Source organism: Pollicipes pollicipes, unplaced genomic scaffold (assembly GCF_011947565.3).
Source record: "Pollicipes pollicipes isolate AB1234 unplaced genomic scaffold, Ppol_2.1 Scaffold_4751;HRSCAF=5608_pilon_pilon_pilon, whole genome shotgun sequence".
NCBI classification, from domain to species: Eukaryota; Metazoa; Arthropoda; class Thecostraca; order Pollicipedomorpha; family Pollicipedidae; genus Pollicipes; species Pollicipes pollicipes.
The window spans coordinates 244,516-262,714 of record NW_023596549.1 but is presented as its reverse complement, the minus strand read 5'-3'; the positions used below and the strand labels follow the sequence as shown (position 1 = coordinate 262,714).

The 18,199-nt window shown below is 50.3% G+C and overlaps 1 protein-coding gene across 1 annotated transcript in view; it reads right to left on the bottom strand.

Moving 5' to 3' along the window:
* The window catches only part of LOC119099630 (phosrestin-2-like), an 84,907-nt gene extending 68,661 nt beyond the window's left edge, over nucleotides 1–16,246 (bottom strand). Inside the window, exons 1-2 of the mRNA XM_037222698.1 lie at nucleotides 16,133–16,246; nucleotides 5,172–5,359 (exon numbers count right to left, since the gene is read on the bottom strand). Of these exons, the coding sequence (XP_037078593.1) occupies nucleotides 5,172–5,359; nucleotides 16,133–16,241 (297 nt within the window). The 5' untranslated portion in view covers nucleotides 16,242–16,246. The remainder of the gene's footprint in view (nucleotides 1–5,171; nucleotides 5,360–16,132) is intronic.
* Nucleotides 16,247–18,199: the final 1,953 nt, after the last annotated feature.

Sequence of the window (18,199 nt, the reverse complement as noted above, 5' to 3'; positions counted from 1 at the left end):
TCAAGCATTTCTCCGCGAAAAATGCGACAGGCATAAATGTGAAAACCACCTAGTAATCAGCATGACGTCAGTATATGTACCATTTGGAACAAGACCTCTAAAGGTCAATAAAGTCACCATGCAGTTAGAGGTGAAACATGCCGTCACACATTATCCCGTCAAAAAGCACATGGAACCAAAATTTGAAAACGGGCACGTGACAACTTTGCATTCAGGTAGATGCAACTTTAGCAGCTTGATATATAAATGTCATTGTCTCACAAGGTCCATTCAAATGTTGCAGAACACCACAGATCATCCTCCACGGCAGATTTGTGAATCACTTTTTATTCGTCAAATGAAACCTTGGCTTGGCAAAATGAGTCGTCGCAATGTATCTTGTTAAGTTTCTGAGTGTTGTCAAATCGCTCATTTTGTAATGAGTTCGCCTAAGCTGTCAGGTTTTATGCATACTTTTGTCGCGTATGGAGATTGTAGCACTTGTATAATTGTCCACTCTGGTGTGTTTCGGTGGTGTCCTCGACGTTTTGGGTTTTGTATGCAATCATGGGCCGTGCTAAGCACATACAAAAACGACAAACATATTTTAAACTCTTCATGAGACCAATCGTACTTGTTTCATCGCCAGCTCTGAGCGCTATCGACGGAGATGCCAGGGGTCATGGGTCATACATTAGGTCATAGTGACCGCGGTCGAGCATACGCGGTTATTTTCAGGCTCGGATTCCATGCACTGATGACGTCACATCGCCGTGAGATCATCATCAGCACATTCTCTCAGATGACATGCTATGCAGGCAGTTGAATAGTTCAGGAAGCGTGATGGGATGAAGCCGGAACCCACCAACAGCGGCCAGGGCGGGAAAGAAGACGGCCTTATCGGGGTAGACAGCGAGTGTTTCTATGTTTTGTTTCTGAAAACAGTTTCATGAAGAGAAGCTTCTACTAGCTTTGGTCTGGACGAAGTAATTCTGGCGTAACTCCCCACTTCCCACACCGGTGTCATAAACCTGGCATCACTCCTCCGAAGTAAATCGTAAAATGCCGACGCTGAAGCGAAACAGGCGGCCATTCCCGTGACAACGATGTTGTCGCCTTGGACCCGGGAGGTCAGTATGCTCCTAACAAATCCGGAAATATTGCTTAGGTTGCATAATAAGTGTGGTCTTTATAGATAAATCCAGTAACGAAGTTGCTATTTGGGTGGCAATTAATTTATAGCCTAATAACGATCACTTTTTTATTCGCTCGAATGCAGACATCTCATCGTTCTCGATATTACTCCGCTGTTCGTAGAAGTGAACAAGGCGGTGTTTCGTGCGCTCATACTCTGGGGTTTCCTGTGCTACGTGTGAAGGCAATATGCACCTCGGCGACAAAGCTCCCTGAAATGGCTAACTTTACCATTACATTCGGTTGTGCATTTTCCGACCTTTATCATATATGTTCATGTCATAACAACAAAGAAGAAGAACAGGATCTAGTGAAATCAGCGACATGTGGAAAAGTCTGGTTTTTATAACAACCTGCCAGCTTTATCCACCACAGTTTTATGTTTGTGCTGTCCGCCAGGCTACTACACGAACCGTCGTTGCATCGCTTTTGTCACGTGCGCGTACTCGTCCGCCCCTGATATGTTGGCACCAGCTCGCAGTTAAGTAGTTTCTCACTGCAGGCCGATCTTCGGTCTAAATGCCGTGTTCCTCCGCTCCCGCATGGCCACGTGCCGGCTCTTCTATGATCGCCATTGACTATTTTACGGCCAACCAGAGCATTTTTTTATTTTACTTACGTTTCGGAGTATATGTCTTCTCCATGGTCAAACCAGCTGCGTTTATGGAGATCCGGCGATGATGTCCGCTGAAGAAAGGAGTATCTGCTTTCTCCAGCTAATTTTTTTGCCGTCAGTATTGAATTTTACGGTTGTTGAAGTAAATGGTCACTATTTACTCTATGCAGCTGGATTCGAAGAAAAAGCTTGTGAAGTTACTCACTACGCCGCAATTGTATGCCGTTCTCTCTTTATAAAGCTGTTAACAGGTCGGCTACTACCAGGGCTCCAATGGAGGCGAGAATACCATTTGACCTGTGAGAAGGCCCCGGTGCGCCCCTTGCTGGCATAGCAGGCCCCTTTGCATGCTTCGGTTGCACAATACATTTTTAGGCACAAAAGTTGGTCTAAGCTTTCCCACGTCGTCTTACGCGAGTATTTCTTTGATGGCAGAACAACGAAGTTCTCGCTCGGCACTGAGTATCCTTGACCGTGTTTCGTTGGGTTGATAGGTTTGGCTAGTCCTCAAGCCACGAGTCGACCTTTCGGCCTTCACCGAGCGAGGTCTCTCGCGCTTCACACCTCGCAGCTCCGGGCTGGCAGTACGCCACGGACTCGGCCGGTGGGTGAGCCTGATCTGTGTAATCGGAATGCGCTTGTTTGAGCCAGGCGACTACATTGCAAGCCGGGCTCTCCATCCGCGCTCGATTTCGGCTGTCTCGCACACCACCCTCCTATCCACCGGCACAGCCGAGGCGTACATAAACCCAGATATCATCACCGGTCCGCTGCGGCAGATCTTGGCGCAGTGCGTCTGCCACGAGGGGTCTGATCGAGCGGGCAGCGCTCGTCGCCGGACGTCACTGGCCCTGCCCAGTGGGGGCCCCAGTGACTGCCAGGTCGTGACCGCTCCATACCAACGGGCTGACCTGAGCTGCAGCGGCACCATCTGACAGCCTCGCGACGACGTCATCGTTTTGTGATCACGACCTGGGACGCGGCGGGTCCGCGGCGCTCTATATCCTGCAAGACGCGCTTGTGACGCTTGACATCGAGCCCACCAAGCCAGGTCCAGCGTTACGGACGTTACAAGGCTGCACGGCTGTAGTGCCTTAAATGTGCATCGTCGGAATATATTCACAATACTGAATATTAAAATAAATGGAAGTCCGTATGGAATATTGGCTTTTCGAGCTCCAAAATGTATGAAATAAAGCAGATCCTGCTGTTTTTCCAGGATACATGACAAAAGGAAGAAAGATATCGAGCTCCTAGTTGTCGCCATCATCAATTCCTATGCCAAAAATAAGTGACCTAAATATCCCCTGACAAAGTCCTGGATCTGGACTGTCCTGAACCCGACATCTATGCCCCACGTTCTTAGGCAGTGTAGGCATGCACATTATAGTTTTGTATAGAATAGTTTTGTTTCGCTCGGGCAAAGTGAGCCTTTTCCTCGACCTGAACAGGAGGACGGGGAAAGTGACGTGTTCCAACCGTGGGTAATACACAGCCGGCCGTGTTCCACGCTTGGCAAGAGCACCACTAGCTTGGGCCGAGTCGATCCTACGGTTGCGCTGGGAGGCCGGGGGAAATCCGAGGACTCCGGTGGTGACTCTGATAGCGATGACTCATCAGGAACCCGCATCTATGCTGCTGCCTTCAGGCTCCTGGTCCTGCTTCGATGGACCTGTGCCCGGGTCACGTCGCTCGAATCCACGCGCCGGCGAGCTCGATAAAGCCGAGGAGGCCGCGGCTCTAAATTATCACCAGAATGAATTCGGTCTCATCTGGAACAGCGTTGTGGAACATGTGCCAGCCCGTATAGGCTTAGGCTCCTTCCAGCGGACACGCGCCCAGCTACCGAAGGCCAAATGCTCCAGCGTCCAGCCAAGCGATCGCACCGGTCTGGTGCCATCAGGCGCACAAACAAGGAGTCGCCAGGTCTGTCTGAACTGAAGAAAAGTTCATAGTTTCCGACGAGGCAAGCTCCGTTGACCGAGCCGGCATGGACTTATGCTGCTAAGCACAGAGCACGCCATGTTTGGTGAGAAGCTCCATCATTTGGCCAGAGGCGGCTCATGCGGCGAGTCCAAACACCGTGGTGGGACACCAACAACTCAGCAGACAACTCAGCACAGGCTCGCAGCCTTGGGCATCGGACACGCCTCAGATGGAGTCAGAGACGTCACTGAAATATTGACTTCCATTAAGCCGGTAATCTATTACCAATCTGCGCAAAAATAGACCAGAGATGACATTTCACAACTTGAAACGCCGATGCTGGCGGGCTGCCAGTTTTCCATCGGCATCGCGCGCTTCTGAATGCGTAACATGCTCCCACGCAATGGGGGAGGGGCTGGCAGGGTGGTTCAGAGGGATATGTGCCTTGCCCGGAACACACGACACCGATTGCTAGCAGTGGATCACACCAGCCACCGCACCCAGAGACCCAGACAGAGGAGTTACCTGGATTACGTAGGCAAGCATAATGAGCCAAAATGGGCGGCGCTGTGATTTTTTCGGCATGGTGAGTTGTTATGATGACAATAACCAACCTCGAATGTACCAGGCTTGTACCTGGTTAAACGAAGGTGTCAGTCAATCATTGACGTACAATTTTGAAAATACTCGATGCTTTGGGGCAGGGCACAATCCTCATGGCCACGAGTGAACAAATTTAAAAAAGAACAGACATAAGAAAACGTAAAGCAAATGAGGTAGTATTCCAAAAGGTTCAAACAATGATTGCTTGGCATCTTCGTTCAGACTGGTATATTGGTATATTGAAGGGTGGACAAGCCATACGTGATAGTGTCCAGATGTGTGTGGCCCAGTGCAGCCCCCAACCATGAGCCAGATGGTTGGCTACGTTCGTTATACGAAATCAGATAGCCGAGAAGGCAGCAGGTTGGGCTCTTTCTTGGTAAAATTGAGTTTCTCTGCCCGGTTTTTGGCTTATTGACGTTGGTCACAGAGCCTATCGCCACATGGAAAGATGGAACAAAAAAGTTTCATATTGTGATACGTATCGGACAACGATGTTGGTCATACCCGCAACAGGCAAGATGAAGTGAAGTAGAAGTCCATAATCCTTAGCCGCAAATGTTGCCTGCCCATAACTATGGGAACCGTAAAATGATACACAAAAACGAATATCATGACCCGGCAAGTGTCGCTGGCCGTGTACTCAGCTCTGTATCTCGAATTTCAGAGATCGGCATGTGATATGGTTCACTTGAATAGCAATGCATCAAGCGCGAATCAAATGTTCATGTACAGAATGCGTGGTGTATGTATGCAGTGCAGGCGTGTGTGAACCAGCCTGCACTATTTCACGCGTGGCTGTACTATATATGGCCGATTCATCAGCCGGGCCGACTCGGTGCTGGACACTGACCTGCAGCTGGGTGGGTTCGGTGTCGGCGGTGAGCCGCGGGTACATCTGCTCCGCCGCCAGCACCACGTCCTCCTCGAAGCTGAGGCCCAGAAGCTCCATAGCGTCGCAGCCGTAGCGCATGGAGCACGTGACACGGCCGAAGACGCGACGTCGCTCCTCCAACGTCGGGCTGACCATCAGCACGCCCTCTGCGGCGAGAACGCGTGCGTGTCGGACCTGGCCGGTCGGCGGGAGCACGTGCGTGTCGGACCTGGCCGGTCGGCGGGAGCACGTGCGTGTCGGACCTGGCCGGTCGGCGGGAGCACGTGCGTGTCGGACCTGGCCGGTCGGCGAGAACGCGTGCGTGTCGGACCTGGCCGGCCGGCGGGAGCACGTGCGTGTCGGACCTGGCCGGTCGGCGAGAACGCGTGCGTGTCGGACCTGGCCGGTCGGCGGGAGCACGTGCGTGTCGGACCTGGCCGGTCGGCGGGAGCACGTGCGTGTCGGACCTGGCCGGTCGGCGGGAGCACGTGCGTGTCGGACCTGGCCGGTCGGCGAGAACGCGTGCGTGTCGGACCTGGCGTGTCGGCGGGAGCGCGTGCGTGTCGGACCTGGCGTGTCGGCGAGAGCGCATACGTGTCGGACCTGGCGTGTCGGCGGGAGCGCGTGCGTGTCGGACCTGGCGTGTCGGCAGGAGCGCCTGCGTGTCGGACCTGGCGTGTCGGTGGGAGCGCGTGCGTGTCGGCGGGAGCGTGTGCGTGTCGGACCTGGCATGTCGGTGGGAACGCGGGCGTGTGTCGGACCTGGCGTGTCGGCGGGAGCGCGTGTGTGTCTGACCTGGTAGGTCGGTGGGAGCGCATGTGTGTCGGACCTGGTGGGTCAGAAGGAGAGCGTGCGTGTCGAACGTGGTGGGCCGGCGGAAGCGCGTGCGTGTCTGACCTGGTAGGTCGGCGGGAGCGCGTGTGTGTCGGACCTGGTGGGTCGGCAGGAGCGCGTGCGTGTCGGACCTGGTAGGTCGGCGGGAGCGCGTGCGTGTCGGACCTGGTAGGTCGACGGGAACTTCTACGTGTCGGCAGGAGCTTGTGCGTGTCAGACCTGGTGGGTCGCGTGCCAAGCCGGGTGCACAGCCAATCGGTCGGCTGTCCAGAGCAGTTCTGTTTCGGCCAGCGGTTCCGGCAGTGGCGGAGAAATGAGATCGCTATGCGACTGAGAAAGGTTTCAGCTCCCGCAGTTTTTGACGGCGCGGAAAACAGGAGGCTGGGTGACTTTTGTTAGCTGTGCCGATGGTGACCACGGGTAGCTTTAGCTGGTGGTCAGACGGTCTGAAACATGTTGGAATAGATGGGGCAAATGCAATTCGCAGCAACGAATTAATTGGGAGATCCCAGGCAGCTTTTGAATATTTTCTGAAGGCATGCGCACAGATTGCTTGCAGTTTTCTTTACCGGTTGCTGGTATCATATTTATTGACAATCATCATGCTGCAGATGTGCACGTAGTCATGAATAAAGCGGCGCCGGACAATATGACTTTGAGTGGGATACCTCCGAACCAATACTTTACGGTGATTTAAAAACTTTGCATATTGCAACGACAAACAACGGAGAAAGAGCGGTTCAGGTAATATGGAGAGGAAATTAGTCCAGGGAACGAGCTGCACTTGCACGCGTCCTAGACAGGTATACTAATTATTTGCAGCGCCACACAATGTTTGACAGGATGCCATGAGTGGCAATGGCACCGCCCTCTCATTTAGCGGCTCAGGCGTACACCATCGGCAAAAACAACTGACCAGTGTGTTCTTACAGCCATTACGCCGTCACAAACAAGCTTATCAACTGCCGCAGCGTTATAGTCAGTCTGTTATTTCAATATCATAACATCCAAATAGCATCGTCTGATAGGTTATACTTTCCTGACCTGAGCCGTCGCTAGCAGTTTTTTCTTAAGGAACAGAGGTCAGTTGTTTGTGGGACAATGTATCATTTCTGAATACGTTTAGTATTTCTAGGCCACTCTAGACATGGTCAACAGAGAAGCTTTGTTGAGAAGCATCAACCAAGTGTGATTTTCACCCTAACTGTATACTTAAGCCTGTACCACTGACATAAAAGCGCTTTACGCATATCGCATAATGCTCTATATGGGTGCTTGAAACCGCTGTTTTATGCATTCAGCGTCATTGAGATCCACTAAAGACGGGACATCGCCAAATTCTTTTTACTCCATTCTGTCCGTACATAGGCGCGCCATTTAAGGCATTTTTGGAGCTCGTATACATTACGAGGGAGATCAATCTTTGATGACCAGATTAAGCCATCACGCGACATAATCAGACCAACATAATTCGAGATATCAGGTTGGGGACATCGACACCACCCACCTTAAGCCATTATAATTCAGAGATGGTCGCAGAGCGACAATGAAAAGCTTAGCCCGCAAGCTATGCAGGAAATATTTGCATATCAGTGACTTAGACGCAGCCATCAATGAAATGTAGAACATAACTAATTATATTCCAACCATCTGGGACAGAGGCCGTCCGGCTATTTGGTCAGTGGGTTAGAGCGCCTACTTTTCGATTCACCCATCCGTGGCGGGGTGATCTCGAGTCCCCTCAGACACTCGCTATTTGCCCTCGACAAGCATGACCTGGGTCCGGCGTAGGCGGCCACGCTACAGGCCACAGGACGTAAGAGGGCCAGACGGGCCGTGCCAGGCATTACGGCGCGTTCTGCTATCGCCACCAGATTCTGCCGTTGGCCTGGAGTTGCATGGTCGGATAGCAGGGGTGGGGCTCACACAACAAGCACTGCTTAGCGTGAGCTCCGGGCCTAGAAGGCCGTCCACTCAATAGGTTCGGACTCGGTCTTAAAACAAAATAAAATATAAATAAAAAGACAGCAATGTGCAGCAATGTAACATGCCAGCCAAATATACACGGGCGAAGGGAGATAATGGGACCTGCCTTTTGGATGCAATCAATTTGTCGATTGAGGTCTGCGATTAATTTATTGGACCAGTTCTTGACTCATATCGGCGTTTTGATGGATTAGCGATGGATTAGAGCGCCTCAAGTAAAATGGAGCATGGTTCGCGTGGATCGGACAAACACTCTTGCCAGGGAAAACTAGCAACGAAAATCCATTGAACGCTTGCAAAAGATCTGTTCCGACAGGACACAATAGCATCATCCACCACCACGGCTCTAGCTGATCTAATCCACTCGTCTTCGCCCGCACTCTGTACGCATCTGTTTAGCCAGGCGCGCAGCGCAGACGCCTTCGCGGATTGCCGTGATCTGCGTGGCAATCCACGACATAAACTCACGCCCGTCCATTACCGATGTCGCTCACACCGCGGGGGGAGGGCATGCTTTGGCATTTAGCAGGAACATGTTTTTCACATATGTAGGAGAAACCAGTGCAAAGACTCAGCCATTTGACACATGCCGCGAAGACCGAGCAACAATGAGTACACAGCCACCACTGGCAAAGGACTGCCATTTGACGCGAACATTAAAAGCTTTCAAAATCCAATCAGGACCCACTGTGTATCGTTGGGGGACGAGCCAATGTTATATCCTGAGGCGATGCGACACCAACGTCAACGGCATCGCGCCTCCGCGTGGCGAGCCGATCCGGAATTACAACTAAATGCTATCTGCTCGATGTCCTGAGCGCGTTGAACAGGAACAATGTTTCCGAGTGTTCCATGGGTGTGAGACCGCTTACAAGTGTTAACTGAGACCAATTTCTTATCATTGAAACACGAGTCAGCACTGCATCCTTGCTGGCGGCACTGCCGATGCCAGCAGTGCTGCCTCTTCGCACAGCACAGCGAGCGTGCACCACTTGTATCAACTAGAGCCGTAATGGTGGATGACTGCTGGAGGCGCAACGTGGACTTACATATACATACATACATACATACATACATACATACATATATATATATATATATATATATATATATATATATATATATATATATATACACACACACACACACACACACACACACACACACACATATATATATATATATATATATATATATATATATATATATATATATATATATATATATATATATGTACATATATATAGCATGGGTCACATGTAAAACTAATAATAGGCGACATAACTGTGACTTTAACAACTTTGTATGGAGTTAGCTTGTTCGCTCGATTTATTTGTTTGTTTGTTTGCTTGGTTTGTAACAAAGCATGGAGTTAGTTTGTTTGATATGTATATATATATATATATATATATATATATATATATATATATATAATATACAAGGTTGCTAAAGTCATGTTTGCAAACTTGTCATATATATATATATATATATATATATATATATATATATATATATATATATATATATATGTGCATATATATAGTATGAGTCACATGTAAAACTAATAATAGGCGACATAACTGTGACTTTAACAACTTTGTATGGAGTTGTTAAAGTTGTTAAAAGTTGTATGGAGTTGTTAACAACTATGTATGTATATGTAAATCCACGTTACATATATATATATATATATATATATATATATATATATATATATATACATTTATATTCATATATTCATCTAGCTATCTATCCATCCATCTATCTATCTATATGTCTATCAATCTATGCAACTATCTGCCTGTCTCCCTATCCAGGTGTAGGTATATGAGTGGGCGTGCTTGTAAACAATGTGGAATAAATTGTTATCACTGTGAATGCAGTCACCACGCCTGCGGATGCCATGAAAAGGCTTTCAGAAAAGTGAACAGCGGTGCGATATGGGTGTTGAGATCTATACAAAAGATTGCAAATGTGGGTACATTTAGAACATAGATTGGAGCAGCTCACATATGTTGTTGTTCTTAGATAGAGCAGCAGCCGCCAAAAGCATGTGCTTAAGTTAAATTGCCACTGCGATCAGATGCTCAAGGTCATCTGAAGCCGAGGGCTCCCGACTCCAAACAGGCTCAACACACCCAGAACAGCGACGGCAGGGGGTCAACGTGGACAAGTGAATCCAAATGAAGCACCAAGAAATCACTACATTACAAATTTATTGATTAAGGTGAATGATCAACAGTTTTGGCATGCTAGAACATTACAGCCTTCTGGTTCAGGAAGTATGGCGTGTGTTGACAGTTTTCGCCGCAGTCGAGAGCTGTAGTGGAAGCCCATGTGAGAGCTTAGATATGGCGAGACACGGATATGACGCCGTCACGCCTTGAACTGTGACGCTCAGTGTTTCAGTATTGTAATGATCATGCATTTGCGGACGCTGTAAGCTGAACGCTGGAAAGCAATGTCCTAGTTTGTGTGCCAAGCATGAACAAAACTGGATCATCGTCAATTTTTGCATGATTTCCAGAGCGTTATCTCCGGGCTGTGTGCTTTGGCTGGGATATTGGTGGCCGGCTAGGCTCATGACGAGCGTGCAGCGTTTCCCCCGGGCGGTCGGTTCATTAAGTGCTTGCCAAGCTCTTGACGACATCAAATGCTGCTGTATTAACGTCCTTTATGACGGGGCAGGCCCGACACCGGGCTGTGTTCAGGCAGAGAATGCCAAACGTACACCTGTATAACGTCAGATGTTTGAAGAAGGTTTATATGTCAGTGAACATGAATCTGAATTCAGCTGCTTGGCTTCCGCGTAAATGCACAAAGGTATTTACGTGCAGTGTTATGCTCATGTTGCACAATTTGACACGACACGGATAACAAATGTGTGCAGCTTGCATACAGATGTAATGCTAGCTGGTTTTGAAGGCATCAAGTCCGCTGAGAAATCATTCTTTAACAAGGAAACACAAGCTGTGGCGATGCGACACCAGCGTCAACGGCATCGCATCTCCGCCGAGAAATCATTCTTTAACAAGGAAACACAAGCTGTGGCGATGCGACACCAGCGTCAACGGCATCGCATCTCCGCTAAGAAATCATTCTTTAACAAGGAAGCACAAGCTGTGGCGATGCGACACCAGCGTCAACGGCATCGCATCTCCGCTGAGAAATCATTCTTTAACAAGGAAACAAAAGCTGTGCTATGTCCTCTTCATAAGTTTAGCATTCTTTTTCCCCGTGACTGTTTCTCTTAACGCCGAACATTTCGATAAAACATATATAAGTATGAGCCTTATTCCTCGGAGAAAAACCAGGGGAGTAGAGATATAGTTAGGTTGATATTTCGGCAGCGTGCATTTATCGAAACATAGCAGAAGGGAATATTGTTGAATGAAGAGGGTCAAAATAAGTAATAAAAAAACGAAAAAGGCCACCCCATGTTTGCCTAAGAGCGTCCATTTTTCAGACTAGATTATTGAAATCAATTGCTTTAAAAGCTTTAAACATGCCCGCCACAACCTCCAGAGCAAGGACAGCGATGGCCTGGGCTGCAGCATCCATAAAACCGAACGGCGTCGGCCACTGCAAGTTCTATCGGATGGTGGGCGCCGTGTTAATATGGCAGATTAACCTGGACAGATTAATAGCTGCAAAAACACGGAAACCGTGAATTTTACATTCACTCTTCCAGTTCCACTACTGGATCCCAGCACCACTCCGCGGCGCTTTAAGGGCCAATCCATTCTTATCATAAATCTAAAAATCTCACACGTGAAAAATGCACCCAGACTGTCTTCTAAGCATTTGATGTCCTGAGGCGTTCAGAGGCGCTTCTCTCAGAAGCATCATAATTTTCGTCCATCCGTTGGGTACGGCTCAGTATCAGCTGCTGGGCTGACGCTGCGCGGCCTACGGAGAATGCAAAGCGTAGCGCCGAGGTTTTTGTTACTAAGATTTGCGGGTGCACACGCTCAAAACTGCGTCACATAACCTTTGTCACTGATTGTATTAAGTGTTTAAAGGTAATTATTTCAGAAACGCCATCATTTTCGCCCACCGATGGGCCAAGTCCAAAATTGTTGCTTGCAGACAACCTATAGCTCAGAACCTACCGAACCGATCACTGCCATATCTTCACCACTGGACGCTCCATACCTGATCCCTCTCGCAGTTCCAAATTTGGTGACCCTAAGTCGGATCAAAAGTCGTCAAATTTCACCGAGTCCAAAATTCCTGTTTGCAGACCGTTCATAACTCTGAATCTACCATGCCGATAGCTGCCAAGCCTTACCATTCAGTATGCTATCTGCCCTAATTTTCTGTTGAAGCTGCTGGTATGGTGTCATTCATAATTATGTTCTTTCCTTTGTTTGTTCCCAAGAAACAGTGCAGCTTTGTTAGGCCGCCCTCATGAGGTTAAATGTCTCTTTACCGGAGGTGTTGTGCTGAAAATCCTGCGCTGAGTTGTGCATGAAATCACCACGATTAGCATATGCATGGCATCGCCACAACATTCTTGCCATGTATTACTACCAACGGGAAAGGAATGCAAATCCTTCGCAACTCTTACAAGCTATCGAGAAATATTTTGTTCCGACCGAGGCTGCAATTAAGTGTTTCTCCCATGATCAGTGATGGTTTGTTTCGTATGACGGCCACCCAACTCGGTTGTTAAGCGTTCTGGAAGCCAAAATTTTTGCAACTGCTGGTCACAATTCCAAGCAGTTTTCAGCGATACAATCGCAACTCAGCGGAAGTTGTACCGTGCAAATTTGCACGCAATCGCAGACAATTCGCTGATAAGACTGGATTTCCCTGTGACATCACAACGCGAGCAAAACATAGCATCTTCCACTCACAAAACGTGGAGAACGCATCGTGACAGTGACAAAGCTAACAATATGGCGGAGCGGAATCGGCAATAATCACATTGGGAAAGCTGAGGTCCGTTCACGCTCTCTCCAATGCGGGATCTTGAGAACGCTGGCGCCGACCAGACGCGATATACTCGCCCTTCGCTGCTGTACGGAGCGGGGGGGGGGGGGGGGGAGGGCGAGCAGCCGGTTCAGCAAGACCAACACCTACCAAATATTGCCACAAATGGCCGTGGCGCGCCGGCCCTCCCACATGCTTCCTGCGAGAGCGAATGCACAGCAACCTTTAGAGGCGGTTGAGTGCCCCCGCCACAGGCACGCTAAAGGTGACGAGCGGTTGCGCACTTAGTGAAGACCTGTCGTGGACGCCCCCGCATGGCAAGACCTTTCAAGTCACGTACCCGCAGCCAACCCAGTGTGAAACGGTCAGGAGTGCGACTGACAGCCGGGTATGTGCACTGGGCATCGGGTGAACAGCCAGAAACGATCGGCAAGCATGGCGAAGACAGGCGGATCCATCTCAGCGGCTGGGCGTTCTAGGAGCTTTCAGCTGCCGATCGTATCTTTGTCCAGTTTGCAGCTGTAAGCAGTATTCGATTATGCAACAAAGTATTGTATTGTATATAACCTGAGGTATTTGCATGCAAGGTGCTAGATCAGGGATGACTTGTCTGTGAAATCGCAGTAAGCAAATGTTGCCTTGCGCCTTGCGACTAAAATAATTTATCTACATTTGATAGGAGCCTGCGTACACTTAGTCCATCGGTTCACTCCGAACCGGCATAATTGAACAAAAAGAAGAGAACCGTCATGCGTCGTCAGGATTGACGACACCATTAACCAACTGCCTGGCCGCCAAAGTCCGTAGCCGATCGCTGTTTGGCTGCATGTGACGTCACACTCAGTGTAATGCCACGAGACTAAATCGTTTAACAAAATTCCGATAATATCAGCGTTTTTAACGGCAACTAAGGTTAAAACGCGACCGGGTGGCCGGGTGAAGATCCTTTGCTCGGGTGAGGGGTCAGTAAAATCTCTAAAACTTGGATAGCTAGACACCAAATTCACATGCTGTCTTGTTCTGCACGCGAACTCATCTGTGTCAGACTTTTTAGGTTTCTAGGCCATGAGCTTAAGATCAAATAAGGCCAAACAATGTGAGGGATAATGCCAGGTGGTTTGTTCCTACCAACGAAATGCTAACCTGGGTTATTTTAGGTCAGTGACCTACTATAACCTTTCAGAGATCCATGGAGAATGTCAGGTGCGGTCCCTGTCATTAATAAATTCAAAATAAGCGCCAGACTCTACCCTCCAAAACCATACACACGAGTAAAAAAGCAGGTTAGTTTTGACCTTGTTCTGACCTTGCTCTGTCTATGCCTTACCCTAGGTCAATGACATTGGTTATGATTCCAAACTCAATTGGTTTATTGCTTCACAAGCTATTTCAGATGTGTATATGGCTTCGTCGAAAACTCTGTTGTTGTATTACCTTGAACGGTTTCCTAAAAGTGCTCTTCGCTGACAGTCATGGTCAGACATTAACCTACCTGTCATAGTCATAGGTCAGCAGCCTTACGCTGACAGTCATGGTCAGACATTAACCTACCATAGGTCAGCAGCCTTACACTGACAGTCATGGTCAGACATTAACCTACCATAGGTCAGCAGCCTTACACTGACAGTCATGGTCAGACATTAACCCACCATAGGTCAGCAGCCTTACGAGTTGTATTTAACGTTTTTACATCAAACGATCCGCTATTCAATTCTCTACAGCTATTCAAGTTTGGCGCGAATACGCTGCGCTATTTGAACATCATTCTAGAAAAATCTTTGGGTAGGGGTCACTTTGACCCGAACCCAAGAGCGTGTTAACAAAAAACGACGAAAAGCAAACGCAGAAATGGTAACCGGAATTAAAGCGAAAGTACAGGCCACGTCCAGTACAGACTGTTAAATCATGTTTTCCCTTTTCTAACAGTTACTGGGGCTAAAACATCTTTCCACACAAGATACGTAAAATATGCTAGCTGCAAAAACTGCTATTTGGGGTCAAACCTGGGCCCATATATCGGAGACCAGGCGTCACAATGATACGAAACGCAACTAATCATATTTAACCGAAGAGAAACTACAGCCGTACAGTCTGAAGTGTGGAATACCGCGGGTTACCTGTCGACCTCGCGCCGGTCGATCTAGTGCCGATAGTGCCCAGTGTCGACCGTATGCCAATGATTAATCATTAGTCATTGTAGTCATTACGTAAAAATGACTCCCGATGGTAGACCATGGTGTTTTTCTGCGTTTCATGGATTGCTATTAGATGTCGCCAACCAGATTTCATAGGCCGTGGAGCCAACCGTCCAATGTAGGAAAGCACACCGTCGTCTTCGAGTTCCGGGGCCTTCTCAACATTGCCAAAGCCGCAGGTGTGCCAGCCATTGAACAGGGGCGGCCAATGTCGCCTTTGGGAGACTCAGTCTCAAAAATTACACGCTGAGCCTAAACGAGAGAGATCGATTTACGGAAACTGTACGGAGCTGTAGTCTGAGCGACCAAAATCCACTAAACATACGCATTTTTGCAGGGTCCTGCTCACCCTCGTTAAAACGCAAACTAGTAAACATTCGGAAATAAGTAAGGCTCGGCCAGGGGCAAAGTTAACCAATATTCGAGCAATTTATTGTGGATTACCGCGCGAACGCCCCTCGGTGTGTACCGTTGTCTGTCGAGCCTTTATAAAGGACGGGCGACAGGGCATTTATAAGACCATAAAGGTCGACCGACAAAGCCAGGAAGGCCATAACTCTTCTGTGTTCCGTAAAATATTAGCATGAGTCACTCGACGTTGGATAGAAAGAGGCTACTTCAAGGCGTGATAAGAGTCATCCACTTTTTGTGACGTACCCACGTTCCCGGATGTCAAACCCGTTGCAATGGGTTTTCAAAGGCACAGATCCGCTTAGTTTTGTCATCATCTACATTACGCTAACTCTCGTTTCTCCCATTATCTTGTTTGTACCTCTCCGCACAAGGCGTAATGCTAGTAAACACAATGCCCCGCGCAACGTTCCGATTTTTCTGGTCGCATGGGCATGCTCACAAGTACTTGTGCAAATCCAGTGACCTTACCAACCCACTGCAAGGCTGCAAGTCACGCATACGCAGCGCCGCCCCCCCCCCCCCCTCCCCCGCAACTGACTCTCCTCCCGGTCCTTGCGCGGGCGGGCGCCCACTCACCGATGGGGTCAACACGCGCCCCGTGCTCGACAAAGTCCAGCGCGCTCAGGTAGAGCCTGATCTGACCGTCGGGCGACGACGCCTCGAACACCCTGGCGCAGTCTGCCATGGCGGCCTGGCGAACCCCGCCTGCGGAGCCGACTGCCGCCGCCGCCGACGGCCGTCCGTCCCCGCTGTCGGCGGCGGCGGCGGCGGCGCGCGGCGGCAGAGCGCCTGGCGCTCGCTCGGCCGACCGTCAGGGGCCGTGCCGCGGCGGGGTGCGTGGGAGGGGTGACCGCACCTGGGCCCGCTGCCAGCGCCGGACACGCACTCCCGCTGTGAAATCGTTGTTTGCTGGCGCCAGCGGCTGGGGGCTGGCGCCAGCGGCTGGGTGCCTAGAACATTTTATAGATTAGTTGAACTGGTCTGAAGTTTTTTTGTTGGGTAGGTGCCGTTCTTCACTATTGCGTTACAATTTAGTACTCCATGCTTAAATGATACAGAACGTACATCTTATTGCGATATGTAGAAATAAAAGCATCAAGCAAATGCCTATACTAGGCTTTAGCCGAACCATGCCGGTCAGGAAGAGCACTTTCTAAAAATGATTGAAGGGGCTCCAATAGCAGTTTAGAATTTTAGTTATGTTTCCCACGCATCATTGTGTGCAAAACGTTGCAGTTCTGAAATTGTTGGGAGGGCGGGGGGGGGGGGGGAGTCCAGCACACATAAGAATGTTACGTGGCACCCCCGTTACCATGGCTGTAGACTGGTAGACATATGGTAAGCACTGATGCCACTACGTTTTAGCATCAGGTTGAACAGCGAATTTCACAAGCCTAGTCTTAACCGTCAACACGTTTTGGCCAACCACACAAACATACACAACCACGCAAAAGATTCAACCACAATCCGCAGACCTTTGATGAACTTGCCTGCCGATGACATGGCGGGGGGGGGAGGGGCACGATGGAAGCAATTTTTTCCACAGCTGTACCCTATTCCAAGCACATGTCTTGGACAGTGACCCAATCGCGACCAGCCAAAGGCCAAGGTTTCCGGTGCGGCTGGCCGGCGAGCAGCGCGTAAGAGCGCCCGGCGGAGACGTGTCTGTGCGGGTGACAGCGGGGAGGAGGCCGCGGCGTGTCCATGCGGGCGGCAGCGGGGAGAAGGTGGCGGCGTGTCCATGCGGATGACAGCAGGGAAAAGGCGGCCGCGTGTCCATGCGGGTGACAGCGAGGAGAAGACGGCGTGTCTGTGCGGGCGACAGCGGGGAGAAGACGGCGGCGTGCCTATGCGGGCGACAGCGGGGAGAAGGCGGCGGCGTGTCTGTGCGGGTGACAGCGGGGAGAGGACGGCGGCGTGTCCATGCGGGCGACAGCGGGGAGAAGGCGGCGTGTCTGTGCGAGGGACAGCGGGCAAAGGGCTGCGGCGTGTCCATGCGGGCGACAGCGGGGAGAAGGCGGCGGCGTGTCTGTGCGAGGGACAGCGGGCAGAAGGCGGCGGCGCGTCTGTGCGGGCGACAGCGGGGAGAAGGCGGCGGCATGTCTGTGCGAGGGACAGCGGGCAGAAGGCGGCGACGTGTCTGTGCAGACAGGAGCGCAGGCAGGGGGGGGGGGGCGAACACAGAAGGCACGTGCCCCTTAGGTTCCGAGGGGCCTGAAGGGCCACTCAGAACCTGTGATTAAGGGCCCGGAAAGCCAACCAGAGGTCTCATTCAGGGGCTCCGGCCCACAGGGCCGGGCACTCAAATGCTAGCCAGAGGGCTCTACGCGCTGATCTGGGGCCCACTGAGTCGATAAGAGCCTATATTTCGGTCAGACGCCACCAGTAACGCACAGTCGGCTCCGCAGCGGCATGGGCTTAAGGGCCCATTTCCCAAGAAGGGACAAAGCTGGAGCCAGCGATTTATATTGCCCGGGGCCCCATAGCCCCTTACAAGGCCCTGTGTTGCAAAGGGGCCCGATTCGGACAGAAACAGCGTTCGAGGAGGTCCGAACAGCGTAAAGGACCCACCCAGTCCGACAATCAAGGGCACAATTGGAGGGTCGAAGGGCATGAAGGGCTGGTCGGAGTGTTATTCAGGGC